Raw genomic sequence first — 25,518 nt, 5'->3', positions numbered from 1 at the left:
CATTCCACCCAATCTCATCAGAGGGATGTTGGAGCATGGAATGTTTTGCTATGGGGAGTGATAAAGACCATTGCTTTTTTTTAAAAAGTGAAAATTGGATAAATACTTGAAGCAGAGAGAGATACAAGGCTTAGGAGAGAGCAGAGCAGTGGGATTAGTTTTAGATTGTTCTAGGATGGAAAGAATTAACAAACAAACTTGCATTTATATAGTGCCTTTGACAGTATCAGGATGTCCCAAATGACTGCAGTCACTGAATTACTTTTGCAGTGTAATGGTTGTGTTGACAAGCATGACAACTAAGTTGCACACAGCAAGATCCCACCAGCATTAAAATAAAAGAACAATTTATCTCTTTTTCGAAGTGTTCATTGAGGGTTAAGTGTTTGCCAGGACATCGGGCAAACTCCCCAAATCATCATTGAATAGTGCCATGAGATCTTTTACGTCTGTTTAACCAGGCAGAGGGCTCTTTGTTAAAATCTCACTTGACAGACAACACTTCCTGATAATGCAGTTCTCCCTCAGTGCTGCACTTAAATATCAGGTTATATTATGTGCTCAAGTCCCTGGAGTGGGGCTTGAGCCCATTATCTTCTGACTCAGAGGTGAGAGTGCTATCACTGGCCCAAGTTGACACTAAAGAGCCAGCACAGACACGATGGGTCAAATGGCCTCCTTCTGTGCTATGAACTTCTGGGTTTATTGACCCTTAATCGCCAGTACTGCTAAACACAAAATACGTATCCCTAACCCTCTACTTGTATGTATGTATGTATGTATGTATGTATGTATGTATGTATGTGTGTGTGTGTATGTAGCTCCCAGCTAGGTGATATACATCAGTGGCCCTAATACATTGTGTGTTACATGACATAGTGCCTTAATGGTTCTAAAACAGCATGTCAGAGTAAAACCATCAGAGATTAAAAAACCCCTCCATGGTCTTTTTCCACCTAATCTTTGCAACTTCCCCAGCCTTGCATGCCCTTCCACATCTTTTGGTCCTCTGACTCTGGCTATCTTTGCATCTCCTGCTATCTTTGCCCCACTACTGATGACAGAAACTTCAGCTTACCCCTGGAATTCCTGCCTTGAAACATTCTTGCTCCCTACCTTCAAGAGCCTTCATAAACCCATCATTTTGACCTCACCATGGCTTGGCACCCATTTTATTTTTCCCTCTTTAAAATTCCTTGCTTTTTAGATACAATTACATATAGAGAACAGGCCATTCAGCCCAACAGGTTTATGCCTCACACAAGCCTCCTCCCACCTTACTTCATCTTACCATATCCTATTCCTTTCTCCCTCATGTACTTATCTAGCTTGAAAGTGTGATAAAAACATTGGCTCAGAACTTGATTGATCAGGGCATCTTGTAGCATGCCCTATTCGATTTTTCCTTGCCCTCGGCTTGAAATATTTTTACGTCACAAATTGCTGACAGTGTGAGCTAATATTAGTGTGACGAGGTCACCGGGGCATCTGGGACCTTGGTGAATGATAGGACCAACAGCCTATCTTCTTAACCAATGAAATTTATGGATCGAGAAAGAAACCGAGGCATGATGGAGCAGGAAATATAGAGAATTAGAGTTAAATCAGATACAGAAAGAGAAATAAAGAAAGGGAAAGAAAGATTGGATTAAAAGAGGCAGAAAGGAAAAGTAAGAATAAAATAAAACATTTTGTAAGCCTTTAGGAACAATTTATTACCTGCATGAATGGGACTCCACAGTTTCATCTGCTCCCAGAGAGGTTGAGTGACATTGGAGGAAGATAAATCTCAACATTATGTCATTAAGTATCAGCGCTAACTTTCTGCGGTGAGTATAATTTGTGTTAACGGCAAATGCAGTCATTTCTTCAACCTCACGGGGAGGTTGATGGCGGAGCGCCGCAAATAATCCACCAATTTGTGGCGATTTGCAACTCACGGGGTATCTCTTCCTTGCCACAAATTGCTGGGTTATTTACACATTAATAACAGTGTGCGTCTTAAACTCGCTGTTATTTTGTCAGCAAATTCTGACATATTTCACAGTGACTTAAACCTCTTTGTAAAATTGTCTTTTAGAAATATAGAAATTTACAGCGAAAAATGAGGCCATTCCGGCCCATTGTGTCCGCACCGGCCGACAAAGAGCCCTAAAGGTTACATATAAACCTATGAACGATGACGGAAAGGCAAAGAGCACCCAGCCCAACCAATCCGCCTCACCACAACTGTGACACCCCTTATACTAAAACAGTCTACACTCCACCCCAACCAGAGCCATGTGATCTCCTAGGAGAGGCAAAAACCAGATAAAAACCCAGGCCAATTTAGGGAGAAAGAATTTGGGAAAATTCCTCTCCGACCCATCCAGGCGATCGAAACTAGTCCAGGAGATCACCCTGGCAGTATTGTATTCCCTGCAGTACTTCTTAGCATTATATCTGCTCCGTCCAACAAAAGGTCATTCAGTCCAATCCCAATTACCAGCTCTAGATCCGTAACCCTGCAGGTTACTGCGCTTTAAGTGCCCATCCAACCATCTCTTAAAAGTGGTGAGGGTTGCTGCATCCACCACTCTTCCAGGCAACGAGTTCCAGATCCTCTCAACCCTCTGCGTAAAGAAGCCCCCCCCCCCCCTCAAATCCCCTCTAAACCTTCCGCCAACCACCTTAAAACTATGCCCCTTCGTAATAGACCTCTCCACCAATGGAAATAGACCCTTACTATCCACTATGTCCAGGTCCCTCAATATTTTGTACACCTCAATGAGGTCTCCTCTCAACCTCCTCTGTTCCAATGAGAACAAACCCAGCCTATCCAATCTGTCTTCATAACTAAGATTCTCCATTCCAGGCAGCATCCTAGTAAATCTCCTCTGCACCCTCTCTAGTGCAATTACTTCCTTCCTATAATACGGCGACCAGAACTGCACGCAATATTCCAGCTGTGGCCTAACCAAAGTATTATACAATTTAAGCATAACCTCCCTGCTCTTATATTCTATGCCTCAGCCAATAAAGGCAAGCATTCCGTATGCCTTAATCACCTTATCCACCTGGTCTGCTACTTTCAGGGATTTGTGGACAAGCACTCTAAGGTCCCTTTGTTCATCTACACTATTAAGTGGCCTATCGCTTAATGTGTATACCCTTTCCTTATTAGCCCTCCAAAAATGCGTGACCTCACACTTCTCTGAATTAAATTCCATTTGTCACTGCTCTGCCCACCTGACCAGTAGATTGATATCCTCCTGCAGCCCATGACTTTCCTCTTCATTATCAACCACACAGCCAATTTTACTGTCGTCTGCAAACTTCTTAATCATACTCCCCATATTCAAATCTAAATCGATAGATACCACAAAAAGCAAGGGTCCTAGTACTGAGCTCTACGGAACCCCACTGGAAACATCCTTCCAGTCACAAAAACATCCATCAATCACTACCCTTTGCTTCCTTCCTCCAAGCCAATCTTGGATCCAACTTGACACTTTGCCCTGTATCCTTTAACCTTCATGACCAGTTTACCATGTGGGACCTTATCAAAAGCTTTGCTAAAGTCCGCATATACTACATCGTACGCACTACCCTCTTCAACCCTCTTGGTTACATCCTCAAAAAATTCAATCAGGTTAGTCAGACACGATCTTCCCTTAACAAATCCATGCTGACTGTCCCTAATTAATCCTTGCCTTTCCAAATGCAGATTTATCCTGTCTTTCAGGATTTTTTCAATAATTTTCCCTCCACTGAGGTTAGGCTGACAGGCCTGTAATTACTTGGCCTGTCCCTTTCTCACTTCTTAAACAAGGGTACTACATTAGCAGTCCTCCAATCCTCCGGCACCATGCCCAGATCCAAAGAGGACATTAAAGTTTACCTTGAGACCCTAGCCTCTCAAAAGCCTAGACTTGAAGTTAATATATTTTTAGAGCTATTATTCTTTCTGTTGATAGGAGTTTCCAACTACACTACCTGCATTTCCCAGATGTGGTGATACCTATTTGACCCTGATTTGTTTTAAATGATAAGGGAGTCAATGGTTATGGGGAGCGAGCATGGAAGTGGAGTTGAGGCCAAGATCAGATCAGATCTTATTGAATGGCGGAGCAGGCCTGAGGGGCCAAATGGCCTACTCCTGCTCCTGTTCCTTTTGTTCATATTCCATATTTAGAAAACAGTCCTAAATCTCCATCCTACAACTCTGGTTATTTTTGCAAGGATTGTTGATAATTGCAATCACTCGTCAACAACGTCGCCAAATTAAGTTGTGGAGACCCAAAAGCAGTAACATCACTGAAAACATTTTTCTTTTGGCTCAGCTCAGTGAGTGAAGGCTCAAAATAAGGTTCTGAACAGAAATTCCACAGAAAATTGCATTTCACAACCACAATTCCCAATTTGGACTTTTTCCTTTACATGTCTCTTGGATTAAATATTTGAATTCTTTATTACTAATAACAGTATACACAGGGTGAAGATCAGTTATTGCTAGCTATTTTCTGCAAGCTGCAAGGGATTTACAATTACAGCCTGACTAGTATTCATCCCTCAGGGCAAGGAGAGACATGGATAGTTTTGGAAGTCCTTGGTGTGTATGGTCTGATTACTGCCATGGCATGTGGATGGGGCCACAGAGAAGCTGCCTGGATATGGAGAATGTTTTATTTAGTTTGAGATAGATCCTTATTTAAAACAAATGATTTAAAACCTTCAATTTGGAGGTTTTGGGATGTATCTATGTGATAGTATCTTGACTGGACAGACAATACTCCAAATTGGGTGACAAACATCCACATGGAAATGACAAAGAATGGCTAACCATCTATTTTAATTAAGGGAAATGCAGTTTCATTTGAATGGGCCGAGTCTCATTACACCTTCGAAGTATTTGGAATGATAACGCTGGGTGAGTATAACTCGAGGCAGTCTACAGTCTGTAGTCAGCAGTGAAACTAGGCTCGTTTGACTCTGGCAGTTGTTTACCATGTCAGAAATAAGCATTTGTGTTCAAGGTTCAATGTACAACAACAAAAACAACAACTTGTATTTATCATCATCATAGGCAGTCCCTCGGAATCGAGGAGGACTTGCTTCCACTCCCAAAGTGAGTTCTTTGCTGGCTGAACAGTCCAATACGAGAGCCACAGACCCTGTTACAGGTGGGACAGACATTCGGCGAGGGTAGGGGTCAGTGGGGCTGGTTTGCCGCGCGCTCCTTCTGCTGCCTGCGCTTGGCCTCTCCATGCTCTTTGCGCCGAGACTTGAAGAGCTCAATGCCCTCCCGGATGGACTTTCTCCACCTTGGGCGGCCTGCAGCCAGGGTCTCCCAGGTGTCAGTGGTGATGTCGCACTTTACCAGCGAGGCTTTGAGGGTGTCCTTATAATGTTTCCGCTGTCCTCCTTTGGCTCGTTTACCATGAAGTAGCTCCGCATAAAGCATTTGCTTCGGGAGTCTCGTATCTGGCATGCGTACTATGTGGCCTGCCTAGCGAAGCTGATCGACTGTGGTCAATGCTTCAATACTGGGGATGTTAGCCTGGTTGAGGACACTGATGTTGGTGCGCCTGTCCTCCCAGGGGATTTGCAGGATCTTGCGGAGACATCGTTGCTGATATATCTCCAGCGACTTGAGGTGCCTTTTATACATCGTCCATGCCTCAGATCCATACAGGAGGGCGGGTATTACTACAGCCCTGTAGACCATGAGTTTGGTGGTAGATTTGAGGGCCTGGTCTTCAAACACTCTTTTCCTCAGACGGCCGAAGGCTGCGCTGGCGCACTGGAGGCGATGTTGAATCTCCGCATCAATGTCTGCCTTTGTTGATAAGAGGCTCCCGAGATATGGGAAATGGTCCATGTTGTTCAGGGCCGCACCGTGGATCTTGATGATTGGAGGGCAGTGCTGTGCGGCGGTGACAGGCTGGTGGAGGACCTTCGTCTTACGGATGTTAAGCTTAAGTCCCATGCTTTCATATGCCTCAGTGAATACATTGACCATATCCTGGAGTTCAGCCTCTGAATGTGCACAGATGCAGGCATCGTCCACATACTGCAGCTCAATGACAGAGGTTTGGGTGATCTTGGACCTGGCCTGGAGGCGGCGTAGGTTAAACAGCTTCCCACTGGTTCTGTATTTAGTTCCACTCCAGCGGGGAGCTTGTTGATTGTGAGGTGGAGCATAGCGGCGAGGAAGATTGAGAAGAGGGTTGGAGTGATAACGCAGCCCTGTTTGACCCCGGTCCGGACGTGGATTGGGTCTTAATGAATCCGTTGGTAAGGATCACGGCCTGCATGTTATCGTGAAGCAGGCGAAGGATGTTGACAAACTTTTGGGGGCATTCGAAACGGAGCAGGACGCTTCATAGACCCTCACGGTTGACAGTGTCAAAGGCCTTTGTAAGTTCGAAAAAGGCCATGTATAAGGGCTGGCGCTACTCCCTGCATTTTTCCTGCAACTGGCGCGCTGCAAAGATCATGTCTGTTGTGCCCCGTAGGGGGCGAAATTTGCATTGTGATTCCGGGAGGAGCTCCTCGGCCACAGGGAGAAGACGATTGAGGAGAACTCGAGCGACAACTTTCCCAGTGGCTGATAGCGAGATTCCCCTGTAGCTGCCGTAGTCGGACTTGTCCCCCTTTTTAAAAATGGTCACAATCACTGCATCTCTCAGATCCCTCGGCATGCTCTCCTCCCTCCAGATGAGAGAGATGAGGTCATGTATCCGCGCCAACAGCGCCTCTCCGCCATATTTTAGCGCCTCAGCAGGGATTCCATCTGCACCCGTAGCCTTGTTATTCTTAAACTGTTTTATGGCTTTGCCTACCTCGTGCAACGTTGGAGTTTCACTGAGCTGATGGTGGGTGGCATGCTGCGGGATGGAATCAAGAACACTCGAGTGAAAGGCAGAGTCTTGATTGAGGAGATCTTCAAAGTGCTCCTTCCATCGGTGTCCTTGATGAGTGTTTCCTCGTTCTTGGCCAGGAGTGGGGTGGAACCTTGGGAGTTTGGACCGTAGGTGGCCTTGACTGCAGCGAAGAATCCTCGCATATTGTGGCTGTCGATCAGTTGTTGTGCTTTCTCCATCCACCACCTGTTCTTTAGGTCCCGAGTTTTTTGTTGGACCTGAGCCTTGAGCCGTCTGTAATGTTGTTTTGCAGTTCTCGAGTTGGGCTGTTGCTTGCGGCTCAGAAATGCTTTGCGCTTGCGATCTATTAGTTCTTGGATCTCCTGATCATTTTCATCAAACCAGTCCTGGTGTTTTCTGGTTGAGTGACCAAGTATCTCTTCACAGGCACTGGTTATAGAGGCCTGGAGGGCAGACCAAGCGCTATGGTGATTCAGCATCTCAGGGTCATCAAGGCACGCCAGATTGGCTGTGAGGCGCTGGCTGTATAACGCCTTTAACACAGTGAAACGTCCCAAGGCGCTTCACAGGAGTATTATTATGAGGTAAAAAATTTGACATGTATGTTGAAAGGATAGTCAGGGAAAGTGCCTTTCCAGTTTTACTATATCAAGCAGAGCAGTAAAGTTTATGATTATTGTTTTGAATAGTGTTCATTTACCTGTTCTATGTGTACTAAATTTGTTAAAGGTTAAATCTCTGTCTGGTGTAGTGTATATTCATTCTGCCTACTGAAGAAAGAAGAATCTGCACATGACACATCCAAGTAAGCTGGCATAAAATGGCAAGGGTTCTCCATTTGATTTCTAGAGCTTGCTATTGGGACCTAGATATGGGGCAGATAAAGGTGCACTCCAGATTGTGGGGGACACAGGTCTGCTTTTGGCTTTGAATCTAAGTAAAATACCTAGCATAAAGCTGAACAATGGAACACACTTAAATAAATGTCATCTTCATAAAGCTTTTGAAATTTGTCTTCTGACCTTTCATCAATCAATTTTGAAAAACAACTAATGAAATTACTGCTGGAAGCCGAAGAGAAACATTCTAAAATTTGAGCTGATTAAATGCTGTTTATACATCCTGTTAAATTGTGCACACTGTATATGCTCGGAATGCAGCATCTGCATTCCGCTAACAGAGTTAAGGTGCTACGCAAAAATATTGGCCAGGGTTTTCACTTCAGTGCTCATTGGCCAGCAATTTTCCACCCATTCCCTTTGTTAAACAGAAAATTGCAGGTTCACAAGGCTTTTGGGAGAGGCTGAGGTCTTCAAGTAAAACCTTAATAGAAGATATTAAAAGATGCAAAAGGCAAATTTAATTATGTTATTGTGAAATATTATATTTTTTAAACTGGAAATTTCAAAAAGCGCTTTCTCACCAATGAAGTTCTTTTTTGAAATTATAGTCACTGATGTAATGTAAGAATGCAATAAATAGGCCTAAAGATGGGGCACTGGATAAAAACATTGAACATAAGAAATAGGAGCAGGAGTCGGCCATTTGGCCCCTCTAGCCTGCTCTACCATTCAATAAGATCATGGTTGATCTGATCCTGGCCTCAACTCCACTTCTCTGCCCGCTCCCCATAGCCCTTGACTCCCTTATTCAAACATATTTCTATTTCTACCTTAAATATATTCAGTGACTCAGCCTTCACAGCTCTCTGGGGTAGAGAATTCCAAAGATTCACAACCCTCAGAGAAGAAATTCCTCCTCATTTCTGTTTTAAATGGGCAACCCCTTATTCTGAAACAGTGCCCCCTAGTTCTCGATTCCCCCACGAGGGGAAATATCCTCTCTGCATCTACCCTATCAAGTCACTCAGAATCTTATGTTTCAATAAGATCATCTCTCATTCTTCTAAACTCCAATGAGTATAGGTCCAACCTGCTCAACCTTTCTTCATAAGACCACCCCTTCATCTCAGGAATCCACCTAGTGAATCTTCTCTGAACTGCCTTCAATGCAAGTATATCCCTCCTTAAATAAGGATACCAAAACTGTACGCAGTACTCCAGGTGTGGTCTTACCAACGCCCTGTACAGTTGTAGCAGGACTTCCCTACTTTTATACTCCATCCCCCTTGCAATAAAGGCCAACATTCCATTTGTCTTCCTAATTACTTGCTGTACCTGCATGCTAACTTTTTGTGTTTCATGTACAAGGACCTCCAGATCCCTCTGTATCACAGCATTTTGTCATTTCTCCTCACTTAAATAATAATTTGCTTTTTTATTTTTCCTACCGAAGTGGATAATCTCACATTTTCCCACATTATACTCCATCTGCCAAATTTTTGCCCACTCACTTAGCCTATCTATATCCCTTTGTAGATTCTTTGCATCCTCTTCACACTTGCTTTTTTGGTATCATCAGCAAATTTGGCTCTATTACACTCGGTCCCTTCATCCAAGTCATTAATATAAATTGTAAGTAGTTAAGGCCCCAGCACTGATCCCTGTGGCACCCCACTAGTTACAGTTTGCCAACCTGAAAATGACCCATTTAACCCGACTCTGTTTTCTGTTAGCCAATCCTCTATCCACGTTAATATATTACCCCCAACCCTGTGAATTCTTATCTTGTGCAGTGACCTTTTATGTGGCACCTTATCGAATGCTTTCTAGAAATCCAAATACACAACATCTACCGGTTCTCCTTTATCCACCCTGCTCATTACATCCTCGAAGAACTCCAGCAACTTTGTCAAACATGATTTCCCTTTCATAAAACCATGCTGACTCTGCTTAACTGCATTATGATTTTCTAAATGTTCTGTTACTACTTCCTTAATGATAGACTCCAGAATTTTCCAAATGACAGATGTTAAGCAAACTGGTCTATAGTTTCCTGCTTTCTGACTCTCTCCTTTCTTAAATAGGGGCGTTACATTTGCGGTTTTCCAGTCTGCCGGGACCTCTTCAGAATCCATGGAATTTTGATAGATTACAACCAATGCATCCACTATCTCTGCAGACACTTCTTTTGAGACTGTAGGATGCAGGCCATCAGGTCCATTTTAGTCCCATTAGTTTGCCTAGTACTTCATCTCCAGTGATTGTGATTGTTTTAAGTTCCCCCCCCCCCCCCAATAGCTCCTTGATTATCAATTATTGGGATGTTTTCAGTGTCTTCTGCCGTGACACAAAATATTTGTTCAAAGTTTCCACCCATTATTAATTCCCCAGTCTCATCCTCTAAGGGACCAATGTTTACTTCAGCTACTTGCTTCCTTTTTATATACCTGTAGAAGCTCTTACTGTCTGTTTTTATATTTGTTACTAGTTTACTCTCATAAGCTATCATCTCTCTCTGCCATTCTTTTAGTTGTCCTTTGCTGGTTTCTAAAAAATTCCCAATCCTCTGGCCTTCCACTGTTCTTTGCAACATTGTATGCCTTTGTTTTTATTTTGATATCATCCTTTACTTCCCTAGTTAGCCTGCATGGTTCATCCTTCTCTTCGAGTCTTTATTTTTCACTGGAATATATCTTTGCTGAGAGTTATGAAATATCTCCTTAAATGTTTGTCACTGCTTTTCTGCAGTCTTACACTTTTAATATATTTTCAAAGTCCACTTTAACCAACTCTGCCTTCATACCTTTGTTATTAACTTTATTTAAGTTCAGGACACTAGTTTGAGACCTAGCTTTCTCAAATTGAATTTGAAATTCTACCATGCTTTGATCACTCTTCCCAAGAGGAGCCTTCACTATGAGATCATTAATTAATCCACACTTGTTACACATTACCAGATCTAAAATAGTCTGCTCCCTGGTTGGTTCTACACGGTATTGTTCCAAGAAACCATCCCGCAAGGCTACCTTTGCCAATTTGATTTATCCAATCAATATGAAGATTAAAATCGCCCATGATTATTGCCGTACCTTTCTTACAAGCTTCCATTATTTCTTGATTTATACTCTGTCCTACAGTTCGGTTACTGTTTGAGGGCCTGTTGACCACTCCCACCAGTGACTTCTTTCCCTTATTATTTCTTATCTCCACCCAAACTGATTCAACATCTTGATCTTCTGAGCCAATATCATTTCTCACTACTGCACTGATCTCATCCCTTATTAACAGAGCTACCCCACCTCCTTTTCCTTTCTGCCTATCCTTACAAAATGGCAAATACCCCTGAATATTCAGTTCCCATCCTTGGTCACCCTGCAACCACGTCTCTGTAATGGCAATCAGATCATACCCATTTATTTCTATTTGTGCCGTCAACTTATCTATCTTGTTACGAATGCTGCGTGCGTTCAGATATAGAGCTTTTAATGTTGTCTTTATGTGTATACGCTCTGTCCCTTTTACACTCTGGTTATCATTACCCCTATCACTACCCTGCACTTTTGCCTTCTTTCCTTTTGACTTTTAAAATTTTCGCTCATCGGATCCCTCCCCACTCAAATTTAGTTTAAAGCCCTATGTACAGCCCTTGTTAATTCAATTCGCCAGGACACTGGCCCCAGCCTGGTTCAAGTGAAGCCCGTCTCAACAGAACAGCTCCCTCCGATTTATCAATCAACTGGTCAGGTGGGCAGAACAATGGCAAATGGAATTTAATCCAGAGAAGTGTGAGGTAATGCATTTGGGGAGAGCTAACAAGGAAAGGGAATATACATTAAATGGTAAGATACTGAGAAGTGTAGAGGAACAAAGGGATCTTGGAGTGCATGTCCACAGATCCCTGAAAGTAGCAGGCCAGGTAGATAAGGTGGTTAAGAAGGCATATGGAATGCTTGCCTTTATTAGCCAAGACATGGAATACAAGAGCAGGGGGGGCTTATGCTTGAACTGTATAAAACACTGGTTAGGCCACAGCTGGAGTACTGCGTGCGGTTCTGGTCACCGCATTACAGGAAGGACGTGATTGCACTGGAGAGGGTACAGAGGAGATTTACGAGGATGTTGGCGGGAGTGGCGAATCTTAGCTATCAGGACAGATTGTATAGGCTGGATTTGTTTTTCTTGGAACAGGAGGCTGAGGGGAAACCACATTGAGGTGTATAAAATTATGAGGGGCCTAGATATAGTGGATAGAAAGGGCCTATTCCCTTAGCAGAGGGGTCAACAACCAGGGGGCATAAATTTAAAGTAATTGGTAGAAGGTTTAGAGGGGATTTGAGGGGAACTTTCTTCACGCAGAGAGTTGTGGGGGTCTGGAACTCACTGCCTGAAAGGGTGGTAGAGGCAGAAACCCTCACCACATTTAAAAAGTATTTGGATGTGCACTTGAGATTACGGACCGAGAGCTGGAAAGTGGGATTAGGCTGGATAACCTCTTGTTGGCCGGCATGGACATGATGGGCCGAAATGGCCTCCTTCCGTGCTGTAAACTTCTATTATTCCATCCCAGTACTGGTGCCAGTGCCCCATGAATTGAAACCATTTCTCCCACACCAGTCTTTGAGCCACGCATTCATCTGTCTGATCCTATCAGCAGAACCTCTTTCTTTGTCCTACCTATGTCATTGGTACCTACGTGGACCACAACAACTGGATCTTTCCCTTCCCACTCCAAGTTCCTCTCCAGCCCAGAGGAGATGTCTTTTACACTGGCACTGGGCAGGCAACACAGCCTTTGGGACTCACGCTGTCGACTGCAGAAAACAGTATCTATCCCCCTAACTATACTGTCCCCTACCACTACCACATTTATTTTTACTGCCCCAACTTGAATGGCCCTCTGTACCATGGTGCTGTGGTCAGTTTGCTCATCCCCCCCCCCCCCCCGCCCCCGCCGTCCTTGCTCTCGTCCACACACGGAGTAAGACTCTCGTATTTGTTGGACAATTGCAAGGGCTGTGGCTCTTCCATTACTACATCCTGGGTCCCCACACTTGCCTCACTCGTAGTTACATCCTCCTGTCCCTGACCATGGACCAAATTTTAATTATTTAACTTAAGGGGTATGACTCTCTGCTGGAACACAAGCGTCCAAGTAACTCTCCCCCACCCTGATGTGTCACAGTGTTTGAAGCTTGGATTCCAGCTCATCAACATGGAGCCGATGTCGCCGTGGACCTCAATGGTGTCCCCCAGCTCCCACATGCTGCAGCAGTAACACATCGTCTCCCCTGTCATTTCTAATGTATTTTATTTAATTAATTAAGTTTTCAAGCTTTGAATGTTTAAATGGATAAACTTGCAGCAGGCAGCATTGGGAATAAAATTTGTAGCAATGTATTTATTTATGGTGCGTTGAGGCCATTTATTTATTTATCTTTTGAAGGGGGTAGCATGCACCTATTAATTTAAAGGAGTGGGGGGGAGGCACACATTTTTGGGTGGACTGCTAGTAGCATGGAGTGTGGGGTTGTAGCTCTGAAATGTAATTTTTGGGGTGCAGTGAATGGTGAGTGTGACCACAGGCCCAAAATTATTTTCTTTCAAGTACCTTGTGGGGAGCAGCAAATAAATTGCAGATGAGGCAGAATGTTCATATTATCTGAATTTAGGCAGAGAGGCTGAAGTGTTTATCTGTTGCTAGCTGTGAAGATTGGGGAGCTCCATCTGGTGGTACAGTTGGACCTGCTGGCATGATGGGGTCTTGTAATACTTCATTGCTTAGTTTAAAATGGGAAATTATATTCAAACATCGCCAAATTTCTTGGCAAGAAGATGGCAAACCACTCAAAATAGTTCTTGCAAAGAAGTTTTGATCACCATTTTTTCCACTCAGACGACTGAGTCCATGCTCAAAATAAGATTTCTCCATAATAACCTTTTTTTTTAAAAAATGACACTTTAAGATTAAACTTACCTATAAGAGTAGGAGTTAAGGGAAGTTTCTTGGACTGGCAGAAAATGGAAGTGATGTCCTGCAATGATCCATGTTGTGATTACTGTTATTCACCATGTACATAAATGATTTGAATTAAGAAATTGGAGGTTTGGTGTTGAAATTTGCAAATGATACCAAATTCGGGGTTATAGTGGAGGACTCCACCAAAATACAGGAGGACATAAACAGGCTTGCAGAGGGATGGATCAACAGCAAATTAAATTCAATAGTATGAGATGGTACATTTTGGTAGGAGGAATAAGGAGACCACTTATTCCTTGCAAAGAAAGAAATTAATCTGGGTAGAGGAGCAAAGAGATCTGTGAATACAGATACGTAAATTGCTAAAAAGTAGCAACACAAGTTGATACGCTCAAAGAATATTCCAAAGTATTCTAGAGGAATAGAATACAAAAGCATGGAGATAATGTTAAATGTATATAGAGCTTTGGTTGGACCACACTAGGAGTAAACTGGAGTTCTGGAAGTGCAGAAAAGATCTGTAAGAAGAGGCTGAAAAGAGATGGAAATATTGTTTTATATTTTCTAGTATCTTGCAAATAATTACAACATTTGCCTTTTTTCTTACACTGAGTATTTGGGAAAAAATGATAACTCATACAATTTATTTATGCAGCTGTGGCATTTATAGCTGCATTGGGTAAGAAAAACACTTTATTTTCCATCACTTACTTCACTGTCCCTGGGCAAACTCTACAAACTTTTCCCCAAATTTTTCCAACAAGATATTCACCCTTCAACTTCCCCCAGATCCACACCCCAGATCCTTGCTGAGAAATGCCACAGGAGATCTGCTAGTATATAAAAAAAATAAGGGTTTAAAAAGATAATGACATCTGTTTAAGAAAACCTGCAGAAGTAAGGAGGTAATGTCATAATGGAGTGCTTAGCAAACTAATGTTATCCTTTATGGGGACAAAAATAATTTTTCTTTCCCTTCCCTCTTTCCTAAATGAACTGACTTGTGCCAGGAGGCCAGTAACCTCCTGGCATAATTTTTTGTACATGATCTTAAAAAGTGACATATGACACCGAGGGCATTAGACATGTTATCACCTGATGTTTTCGCATGCACAGGAGTTACTGATTTTATTTTATATTTCCCTAATGGACCTAAAGCAAACTGTACAACTGTACTGTTCTCTAGGCTGGGATCCTCTAACAGCATAAACCTTCTGGTCTGCATAACTTAGTCCTTTGTTGTTTGGCACTTTTACTCACTCGGCCATTGGGAGAGGAAGAAACTAGTGCCGAAAGACTATTCATAGACTCTGTGTATTGTTACTCGTTCTTTTTGTTGCTCCTGGTGGGTGAATCACTGTTTTTTCTTTTTGTTCCTATATGTGACCTCTGTAGGTGCGAGAAGCTGCCTACAAGATATTCTTGTACCCCAACTCTGAAATGCTACATTGTTTGGACCAGCTTTTGAGTTGTAGGAACCAATTGGCACACTTAGTTGGTTATGAGAGCTTTGCACACAGAGCATTAAAGGGTACAATGGCCAAGGACCCAGGTAATACACACCATAGTTCTGGTCCTTTCATTTATAATACCAATGCTTATTATTAACTGAAATTTTATTCTTCTTTCAGAAACCGTGATGTATTTCCTCACAAAATTGTCGGAAAAGCTATCTAAAAGGTAGGCTTTGTTGGCCCCTTTGTTATTATGGCCTTTAGGTTTTATCTCTGTGTCTGTATTAGTGTTAAGAGTAGTATAACTGCACGCATTTCAGTTTGTCCCTTCACACTTTCTCAAAACCAAATTTCTTGCAGCTAATTTTTAAAAATTGATTCACGGGATGTGGATGTTGCTGGCAAGGCCAGCATTTATTGCTCATCCATTATTGCCCTTGAGAAGATGATACTTGAACCGCTGTAGTCCGTGTGGTGAAGGTACTGAGACAGTGCTGTTGGGTAGGGGCTTCCAGGATTTTGACCCAGCGACGATGAAGGAACGGTGATATATTTCCAAATCAGGATGGTGTGTGACTTGGAGGGAAACTTGGAGGTCATGGTGTTCCCATGTACCTGCTGCCCTTGACCTTCGAGGTGATAGAGGTCACGGTTTTGGGAGGTGCTGTCGTGAAGCCTTGATGAGTTGCTGCTGTGTATCTTGTAGACGGCACACACTGCAGACATGGTGCACTGGTGGTGGAGGGAGTGAATGTTTAACGTGCTAGATGGGGTGCCAATCAAGCAGGCTGCTTTGTCCTGGATGGTTCTTGAATGTTGTTGGTGCTTCGGGCACAGGTTGCTTCATTATCTGAGGAGTTGCGAATGGCACTGAACATGGCAAATCATCAGTGAACTTCCCCATTTTTGACCTTATGATGGAGGGAAGGTGCTCCATTCATCCAGGCAAGTGGAGTGTATTTCATCCCATTCCTGACTTGTGCCTTGTAGATGGTGGGAAATCTTTGGGGATTCAGGAAATGAGTCACTTGCCACAGAATACCCAGCCTCTGACCTGCTCTTATGGCCACACTATTTATGTAGCTGGTCCTTTAAGTTTCTGGTTAATGATGACCCCTAGGATGTTGATTATGGGGGATTAAAAGTTGGTAATGCCATTGAATGTCGTGGGGAGGTGGTTACATTTTCTCTTGTTGGATGTGGTCATTGCCTGGCACTTAAATGGCGCTAATAAATATTGTCATGGCCAATATTTATCCCGCAATCAACATAACAAAAACAGATTATCTGGTCATTATCACACTGCTGTTTGTGGGAATTTGCTGTGCGCAAGTTGGCTGCTGTGTTTCCCACATTACAACAGTGACTACACTCCAAAAAGTACTTCATTAGCAGTAAAGTGCTTTGAGATGTCCGGTGATCATGAAAGGCGCTCTATAAATGCGTCTCCTTTCTTTCTAATGTTACTTGCCACTTATCAGCCCAAACTTGAATGTTGTCCAGGTCTTGCTGCATGCAGGCTTGGACTGCTTCATTATCTGAGGAGCTGCGAATAGAACTGAACACTGCAATCATCAGCAAACTTCTCCACTTCTGACCTTGTGAAGGAGAAAAGGTCATTGATGAGGCAGCTGAAGATGGTTGGGCCAAGGACACTGACCTGAGGAACTCCTGCAGCAATGTCCTGAGGTGGAGATGATTGGCCTTGAACAACCAGAACCCACAACTATCTTTCTTTGTGTTAGATATGACTCCACTCAGTGGAGCGTTTCCCCTGATTCCTGTTGACTTCAGTTTTACTAGGGCTCCTTGATGCCACACTTGGTCAAATGCAGCCTTGATGTCAAAGGCAGTCGCTCTCACCTCGCCTCTGGAATTCAGCTCTTTTGTCCATGTTTGGACTAAGGCTGTAATGAGGTCAGGTGCTGGGTGGGTCTGGCGGAACCCAAACTGAGCATAAGTGAGCAGGTTATTGGTGAGTATTGGTGATAGCACTGTCGACAACATCTTCCATCACTTTGCTGATGTGCAAGTTTATAAAGTGTAATTTGCTCATATATAAATTTCTTAGCAAGGAGAATGTGAACAAATATAGGAAAATATGTCTGTACAATGTATATAGGCTAAAATAGATTTATTTACAGGTTGAGTAATATACAAAGCAGCAAGATACTGAGTGGACAGTACTTAAAAGCATAAGAACACAAGAAATAGGAGCAGGAGTAGGCCATTTGACCCCTCGAGCCTGCTCCACCATTTAATAAGATTATGGCTGATCTGATCATGGACTCAGTTCCACTTCCCTGCCTGTTCCCCATAATCCTTTATTGCCTTATCGCTCAAAAATCTGTCTATCTCCGCCTTAAATATATCCAATGACCCAGCCCTCTGGGGCAGAGAATTCCACAGATTTACAACCCTCAGAGAAGAAATTCCTCCTCATCTCAGTTTTAAATGGGTGGTCCTTTATTCTGAGACCATGCCCCCGAGTTTTAGTTTCCCCTATGAGTGGAAATATCCTCTCTGCATCAAACTTGTCGAGCCCCCTCATTATCTTACAAGTTTCGATAAGATCACCTCTCATTCTTCTGAACTCCAATGAGTATAGTCCCAACCTACTCAACCTATCCTCATAAGTCAACCCCCTCATCTTCGGAATCAACCTAATGAACCTTCTCTGAACAGCCTCCAATGCAAGTATATCCTTCCTTAAATACGGAGACCAAAACTGCATGCAGTACTCCAGGTGTGGCCTCACCAATACCCTGTACAGTTGTAGCAGGACTTTTCTGCTTTTATACTCTATAAAGGCCAACATTCCATTTGCTTTCCTGATTACTTGCTGTACAGGCATTCTAACTTTTTATGTTTCATGCACAAAGAATCCTAGGTCCCTCTGTACTGAAGCGCTTTGAAATTTTTCTCCATTTAAATTATAATTTGCATTTCTATTTTTTCTGCCAAAGTGGATAACCTCACATTTTCCTACATTATACTCCATTTGCCAAATTTTTGCCCACTCACTTAGACTGTGTATATCCCTTTACAGATTTTTTGTTTCCTCCTCACAATTTGCTTTTCCACCCACCTTTGTATCATCAGCAAACTTGGCTGCATTACACTCGGTCCCTTCATCCAAGTTATTAATATAGATTGTAAATAGTTGAAGCCCCAGCACTGATCCCTGCGGCACCCCACTGGTACTGTTTGCCAACCGGAAAACGACCCATTTATCCCGACTCTGTTTTCTGTTAGTTAGCCAATCCTCTATCCATGCTGATATATTACCCCCAACCCCATGAACATTTATCTTGTGCAGTAACCTTTTATGTGGCACCTTGTCAAATGCCTTCTGGAAATCCAAATACACCACATCCACTGGTTCCCCCTTATCTACCCTGCTCGTTACATCCTCAAAGAACGCCAGAAAATTTATCAAACATGATATATCCCTTTCATAAAACCATGCTGACTCTGCTTGATTGAATTATACTTTTCCAAATGTCCTGCTACTGATTCCTTAATAATGGATTTCAGCATTTTCCCAATGACAGATGTTAGGCTAATTGATCTTTAGTTTCCTGCTTTCTGTCTGCCTCCTTTTTTAAATAGGGGCATTACGTTTTCAGTTTTCCAATCCGCTGGGTCCTCCCCAGAATCCAGGGAATTTTGGTAGATTACAACCAATGCATCCACTATCTCTGCAGCCACTCCTTTTAGGACCCTAGGATGAAAGCCATCAGGTCCAGGGAACTTGTCCGCCTTTAGTCCCATTATTTTACCGAATACGATTTCTTTAGTGATAGTGATTGTATTAAGTTTCTCCCTCCCTATAGCCCCTTGATTATCCCCTATTGGGATGTTTTTAATATCTTTAGTGAAGACGGATACAAAATATATGTTCAAAGTCTCTGCCATTTCCCTGTTCCCCATTATTTATTCCCCAGTCTCATCCTCTCGGGAAACCAACGTTTACTTTAGCCACTCTTTTCCTTTTTATGTACCTGTAGAAACTCTTACTAAGTGTTTTTATATTTCGTGCTAGTTTACTTTCATAATCTATCTTCCCTCTCATTTTTTTAGCGTTCTTTGCTGCCTTTTAAAAGTTTCCCAATCCTCTGGCCTCCCACTAGTCTTGACCACATTGTATGCCCTTGTTTTGAATTCGATACCATCCCTTATTTCCTTAGTAAGCCACGGATGGTTATCCCTTCTATTACAGCCTTTCCTTCTCATTGGGATATATTTTTGTTGAGTTATGAAATATCTCCTTAAATGTCTGCCACTGCTCATCAACGTCCCACTCTTTAATCTATTTTCCCAGTCCACTTTAGCCAACTCTGCCTTCATACCTTTGTAGTCTCCTTTATTTAAGCTTAGAACACTGATTAGAGATTCAACTTTCTCACCCTCCAACTGAATTTGAAATTCAACCATGTTATGGTCACTCATTCCTAGAGGATCCTTTGCCAGGAGATCATTTATTAATCCTGTCTCACTACACAGTACCAGGTCTAAGATAGCCTGCTTCCTGGTTGGTTCTGCAACGTACTATTCAAAGAAACTATCCCGGATGCACTCTATGAACTCTTCCTCAAGGCTACCGTGGCCAATTTATTTGTCCAATCAATATGAAGGTTAAAGTCGCCCATGATTATTGGTAGAATCCCTTCCAAAGAGTTAAAATACCCTCTTTTATAACCTATTTTTTCCACAGCTTGATAGGACCTTTGAAAGTATTTCATAAACCTCAACACTGAGATATTGTAGATTGAGGGCTTGAATTTCCAAAGCAGCAACAAAGTTTGTATTTGCGGTTAGAACTATATCTCAATCAACACTGTCATTTTAGCTGGTGAGAATTCTTTAATGTTGGACCCATCTCTTTGAAGTACATCAATGAACTGAGTCAGGAAATTGCCATTTACCACATATATTTTCCTTAGATGGAGTTTCACATTCATAATAGATTTTTTTAATGTCTCAGCATTCAGAGAGCCGAGGGTTGTTTCCACGAATCTGCAAATGTTGACATATAAATTAAACTGCTTGAGCCACTAAACAATCTTTGACTTAATTTATGAACAAAGGCATCAATGCAAATAAAGAAAACCCATCCATGGCAGACATTCCTCATTGAATATGCTGATCGAACTGGCCAGCTGCATGTATTGGTCATCATTGCCGGAGATAGTAAGATTCCATTGGAAAATCAGCTGGATCAAGCCTGTTTATAATCTAATTTACCCTGCCTTATTTAACATCTAACAACATAAAATACAGAAATCACCCTAACTTGTTATGATATCTTATCCCAAGATAGATCTACTTTACTGGCATCATAATACTTCGTTGTTCTGTATCGAAACTGGTATATGCAAGCACTCTAATAACGACTCCACAAGATAAGGGTACAGTACTTGAACTGTCGTGACCTTAGTCCGTTTATTGCAGCTCTGAGAGTGAGGACACCAAGAGGTGAGCTCCCTTTTATACTTGGTTACCTGCAGTGTACAGGTGACCCTTAGGTCTCCAGCAGCAGCACCCTCTGGTGGTACAGGTATGGTGTATACAGTGTGGAGGTACAATCAGTGGTCTGGTGTTACAGTACATACATACATAACAACACTCCCCCCTAAGTCTTCCCCAAGTCCTTATTGCTGTAAAATGGGGAAGTGGTCAGTAGTGGACGGTTGAAGGTTGTGGTGAGAGTTGTGTGGGTTCTGGGTGTGATCCATGTGTTCATGGCTACACACATCCATTTGTCGTGGTACATCAGTCATTGAAGGTTGGCATGCAGGTACAGCAGGCGGTTAAGAAAGCAAATGGCATGTTGGCCTTCATAGCGAGGGGATTTGAGTACAGGGGTAGGGAGGTGTTACTACAGTTGTACAGGGCCTTGGTGAGGCCACACCTGGAGTATTGTGTACAGTTTTGGTCTCCTAACTTGAGGAAGGACATTCTTGCCATTGAGGGAGTGCAGCGAAGGTTCACCAAACTGATTCTCGGGATGGCGGGACTGACATATCAAGAAAGACTGGATCAACTGGGCTTGTATTCACTGGAGTTCAGAAGAATGAGAGGGGACCTCATAGAAACGTTTAAAATTCTGACGGGTTTAGACAGGTTAGATGCAGGAAGAATGTTCCCAATGTTGGGGAAGTCCAGAACCAGGGGTCACAGTCTAAGGATAAGGGCATTGTCGGCATACATGTAGAACCCGGCATAATTTCTCATTTTTTCATTAGCATTCATGATACATTGGCTCCGACCGCAACTAGCCTACTCGACATTGTTATTTCTCTTACAATCTTTACTCCAATCCGGTTCGCCGCTCGGCAACACATGTTGCTCCCTCAATGCTGCCCCACGTTGTCTGGTCGCGGCCATCTTGATTTCAGGTGCTTCATCATGTGGTGCGGGGCGCCATCTTTTTCTCCACGAGGTAGGCTGCGGTGATCCTTTTCTCCCCAGGTTCTGCCACGGAAGCCAGGAATCTACCTTCTGCGCCGATCTTCTTCCCTCACAGTCCTGCCACTGGAGCCTGGAAGGTGAGGTCTGGTCGTTCAGGTTGAATCATCGCACCGTTGAGTTGTGCAGTCTGTGTCGTTGCCACGCAGTTGAGTCGGACGGTAGGATTTTCAGGTGCTGCGATGGGTCCAAGTTTGGGGCCGCGTGGGATGTCGATCGCTGGTGCCTGGAGGCTTTCCCCGCTCCCAACAGATTTGGATTTGCTTCATTCATCTTCTTCCCAGCAGCGTTGGACCATCACTGGCAACGATCCACGAAGGAAGCTTGTGCATCGAGCCACCATGGGACACCTGGACATCCACGTTGCCAACGACTGGGGTGGTGCCTTTTGTGTAGGTGAGCAGCTTCGCCTGGATTGGGGACATTTTGGGTCGTTTGCCGGGATTGTCCCAGAGTTTCTCTAAGGCTATCTGATTCATCAGCGATTGGCTTGCCCCTGTGTCGATCTCCATCGAGACTGGAACACCGTTGATTTCTACTTCCATTTTCCACGGGGATCTTTTGGTGGAGCAGGTATACACTCCGTACACCTCTTCCAGGGGCTGAGACGCTTCGTCTTCATCAGCGCTGGAGCCTGCGTGATCAGCCAACTCATCAGCGACTCGGTGAATAAACTTCTTCTACACATCGCTGAAGGTGACCTTTAGTGTTGCAGGTATAGTCTTTGTATCGGTACTGGTGGGCCCTGTGGTTTCCTCCACAGCGCCAGCACGGGGCTAGCCGGTTGGCTCCATGTGGCGGACTCAGGGTTGCGGGACTTGGGGCAGCAGTCTTACCTCTGAAAGGCGCCATTCGGTTCACTGTACTCGTCGGGTTAGAGTCCTGGGAGTGAGTCATCATCCTCTTGGATCATGAATGCCTGGCTCACTTTGATTGCCTTCTGCAGGGTGACTGTAGTGTCCGCAGAGAGCAGCTTATGGAGGAGGCCCTCATGGCTGATTCCAATAACGAAGATGTCCCTTAGTGCTTCGGTGAGGTGGTTGCCAAAATCACACAGTGCAGCCAATCTTCTCAGATCTGCATCATATTTAGCAATTTCTTGGCCTTCAGGCTGCCGGTGGGTGTAGAACCTGTGACTGGCTGTGAGGATGCTCTCTTTAGGTTTGCGTTATTCTTGTATTATAGTTATAAGCTCCACATAAGTCTTGGTTGTCGTCTTTGTTGGGGCTAGCAGGTCCCTGATGAGGCTGTGGACGTTGGACCCACAACTGCTGAGCAGGATAGCTCTGCGCTTGTCCACCAGCGAGGTCGATGTGACTCCAGCCAGGTCGTTCGCGATGAAAAAGTGTTCGAGCCTTTCCACAAAAGCATCCCAGTCTTCCCCATCAGCAAATTGTTGGAAGTTGCTTAGGTTAGACATGTGTGTGGAAATTCATAACCTCGTCGCCAGTTGTGGTATTTGCAAGCACTCTAATAACAGATCCACGAGGTAAGGGTATAGTACCTGAACAGTAGTGACCTTAGTCCGTTTATTGCAGCTCCTAGAGTGAGGACACCAAGAAGTGAGCTCCCTTTTATACTTGGTTACCTGCAGTGTACAGGTGACCCTTGGGTCTCCAGCAATAACACCTTCTGGTGGTACAGGTATGGTATATTCAGTGTGGAGGTACATTCAGTGGTCTAGTGTTATAGTACATACATTAACATACATACATAACACAAACCACTGAAGAAACTTGAGTTTTCTCGCAAGATTTAATTACCTTTCAATGTACATTGTCTTGTTTTAATCTCACCTCAGAAAGACATTGGGCTAGAAAGTCAGTTTTTGGCGATTATCGGTTTTCTTCCGTTATTTTATTGACAAAATACCACTAAAAACATCACCATTTTTGAAGGGGGTAAAAATTCGCCTGACAGTAAAAATCGGCGTCGCCAACTTTAGCCTGAGGCCTATCACTGCCAAAAATACAGGCCCTGGGAGGAGAGAAAACACACATACACACACACACACATTTTGCAAAAATTAAAAAATAAATAATCAGAAAAGATTGCTGAAAAAGAATGAAAAAATAAAAACTTCAACTTGCCTTTTTTGTAGGTCTTCATACCTACCGCTGTTTCTGGGGCTTCAATGCAGGCTTTTTTCAGGCGTTTTTTTTTTGTCACCCTGAGTACGGGTTCCCCGAACGGCCAAATTTAAGCGGTGTGTTTTTTTTTTGGCATTGCACATGGTCAATTCGCTTTTTGGCGATATTTCAAAACCGGCATTTGTTAACTTTGGCAATTTGGGTAAGTACCTTTTACCGTCAAAAAAGGCGAAATATTGCTAAAAAAAACGTGCGCAAGGTTGGCCAATTTCTCCCCCTAATTATTTTGGTGTTCACAACAGTGGTACTCTGCTAAATGTTTGAGTTTATGCTCCCACACACGTAACCTCTGAAGTCCCTCAGGATCTATTCTTGGCCCTCTGCTATTTCTCATCAATGCGCTGCCCCTCGGTGACATCATCTGAAAACATGCCAGGTTCCACGTGTACGCTGATGACATCCAGCTCTACCTCACCACCACCTCTCTCGACCCATCCACTGCCTCTGATTTGTCACACTGCTTGTCCGACATCCAGTATTGGTTGAGAAGAAATTTCCTCAAGCTAAATATTGGGAAGACCGAAACCATTGTTTTCAGTCCCTGCCACGACTCCATCGCTCTCCCTGAGGCTGAACCAGACCGTTCGCAACCTTGCCATCCTATTTGACTCTGAGCTGAGCTGAGCTGGGCTTCTGAAACCATAGCCTCTCCATCACCAAGACTGCCGCAACAATGTCTGTCTCCGACCCTGCCTCGGCTCATCTGCTGCTGAACTCCTCATCCATGCCTTTGTTACCTCTCGACTCGACTGTTCCAATGCTCTCCTGGCTGGCCTCCCACCTTGTACCCTCCATAAACTTGAACTTATTCAAAACTCTGCTGCCTGTATCCGAACTCGCACCAAGTCCCGTTCACTCATCACCCTTATGCTTGCTGATCTACATTGGCAACCGATCCGGCAACGCCTCGATTTAAAAAATTCTCATCCTTGTTTTCAAATCCCTCCATGGCTTCACCCCTCCCTATCTCTCGAACCTCCTCCAGTCCTACAACCCTCTGAGATCTTCAATTCTGGCCTCTTGTGCATCCTGATTTTAATTGCACCACCATTGGCAGCTGTGCCTTCAACTGCCTAGGCCATGAGCTCTGGAATTCCCTCCCTTAACCTCTCCATTTCTTTACCTCCCTCTCTTTTAAGACACGCTTTAAAACCTACCTCTTTAACCAAGCTTTTAGTTACTCGGTGTCAAAATTTGTTTGATAATACTCCTGTAAAGCACAATGGGACGTTTTACTACATTAAAGGTGCTAAATGAGTGCAAGTTGTTTTGCTAACATTGATTTTTATGTTTCTTCATTGTTCTACATGTAAATCTGCCAGCATCTGGGTCCACTTGCACTCACACCAGCCACCTTTTTTTTTGCAGAACTTTAAAAGATTTTAGTATGATGGAAGAAATGAAGAAAAAACTAAATCCAAAGAATTGTGTAAGTATTTTTGTTCACTATTTAAATCAGTTTAATTACACTATTGTCTTACTTGTTTATTCCTTTGATTGGAAAGAAAATCACAGAATAGTATGCCTGTAGAAGGCTTTGTAATCCAAGATGCTGTTGGAACAATTTTTTTGCAGAGCTGCTTGGCCTTAGAAACCCTTAGTTATTGATAGAGGCACTGGAAGAGACTTACAGCAATCGAGTAATTTTCAAATTAACCAACCAACTCCAATCTGCCCAAATCAGAGAATGATGCTGGAAAAAATGGGTGGGAATTCTTAATGCAGCATAAAGATGAACATATCAAAGATAGGTAATAT

The 25,518-nt window shown here is 43.4% G+C and overlaps 1 protein-coding gene across 1 annotated transcript in view; it reads left to right on the top strand.

Moving 5' to 3' along the window:
• The window catches only part of LOC139275151 (mitochondrial intermediate peptidase-like), a 306,230-nt gene that overhangs the window by 59,721 nt on the left and 220,991 nt on the right, over positions 1-25,518 (top strand). Inside the window, exons 7-9 of the mRNA XM_070892217.1 lie at positions 15,081-15,237; positions 15,317-15,365; positions 25,129-25,189. Of these exons, the coding sequence (XP_070748318.1) occupies positions 15,081-15,237; positions 15,317-15,365; positions 25,129-25,189 (267 nt within the window). The remainder of the gene's footprint in view (positions 1-15,080; positions 15,238-15,316; positions 15,366-25,128; positions 25,190-25,518) is intronic.

This window comes from Pristiophorus japonicus, chromosome 10 (genome assembly GCF_044704955.1).
Source record: "Pristiophorus japonicus isolate sPriJap1 chromosome 10, sPriJap1.hap1, whole genome shotgun sequence".
Taxonomy (NCBI): domain Eukaryota; kingdom Metazoa; phylum Chordata; class Chondrichthyes; family Pristiophoridae; genus Pristiophorus; species Pristiophorus japonicus.
The sequence above is the reverse complement of the archived record's forward strand: the minus strand, read 5'-3'. Positions and strand labels throughout refer to the sequence as shown.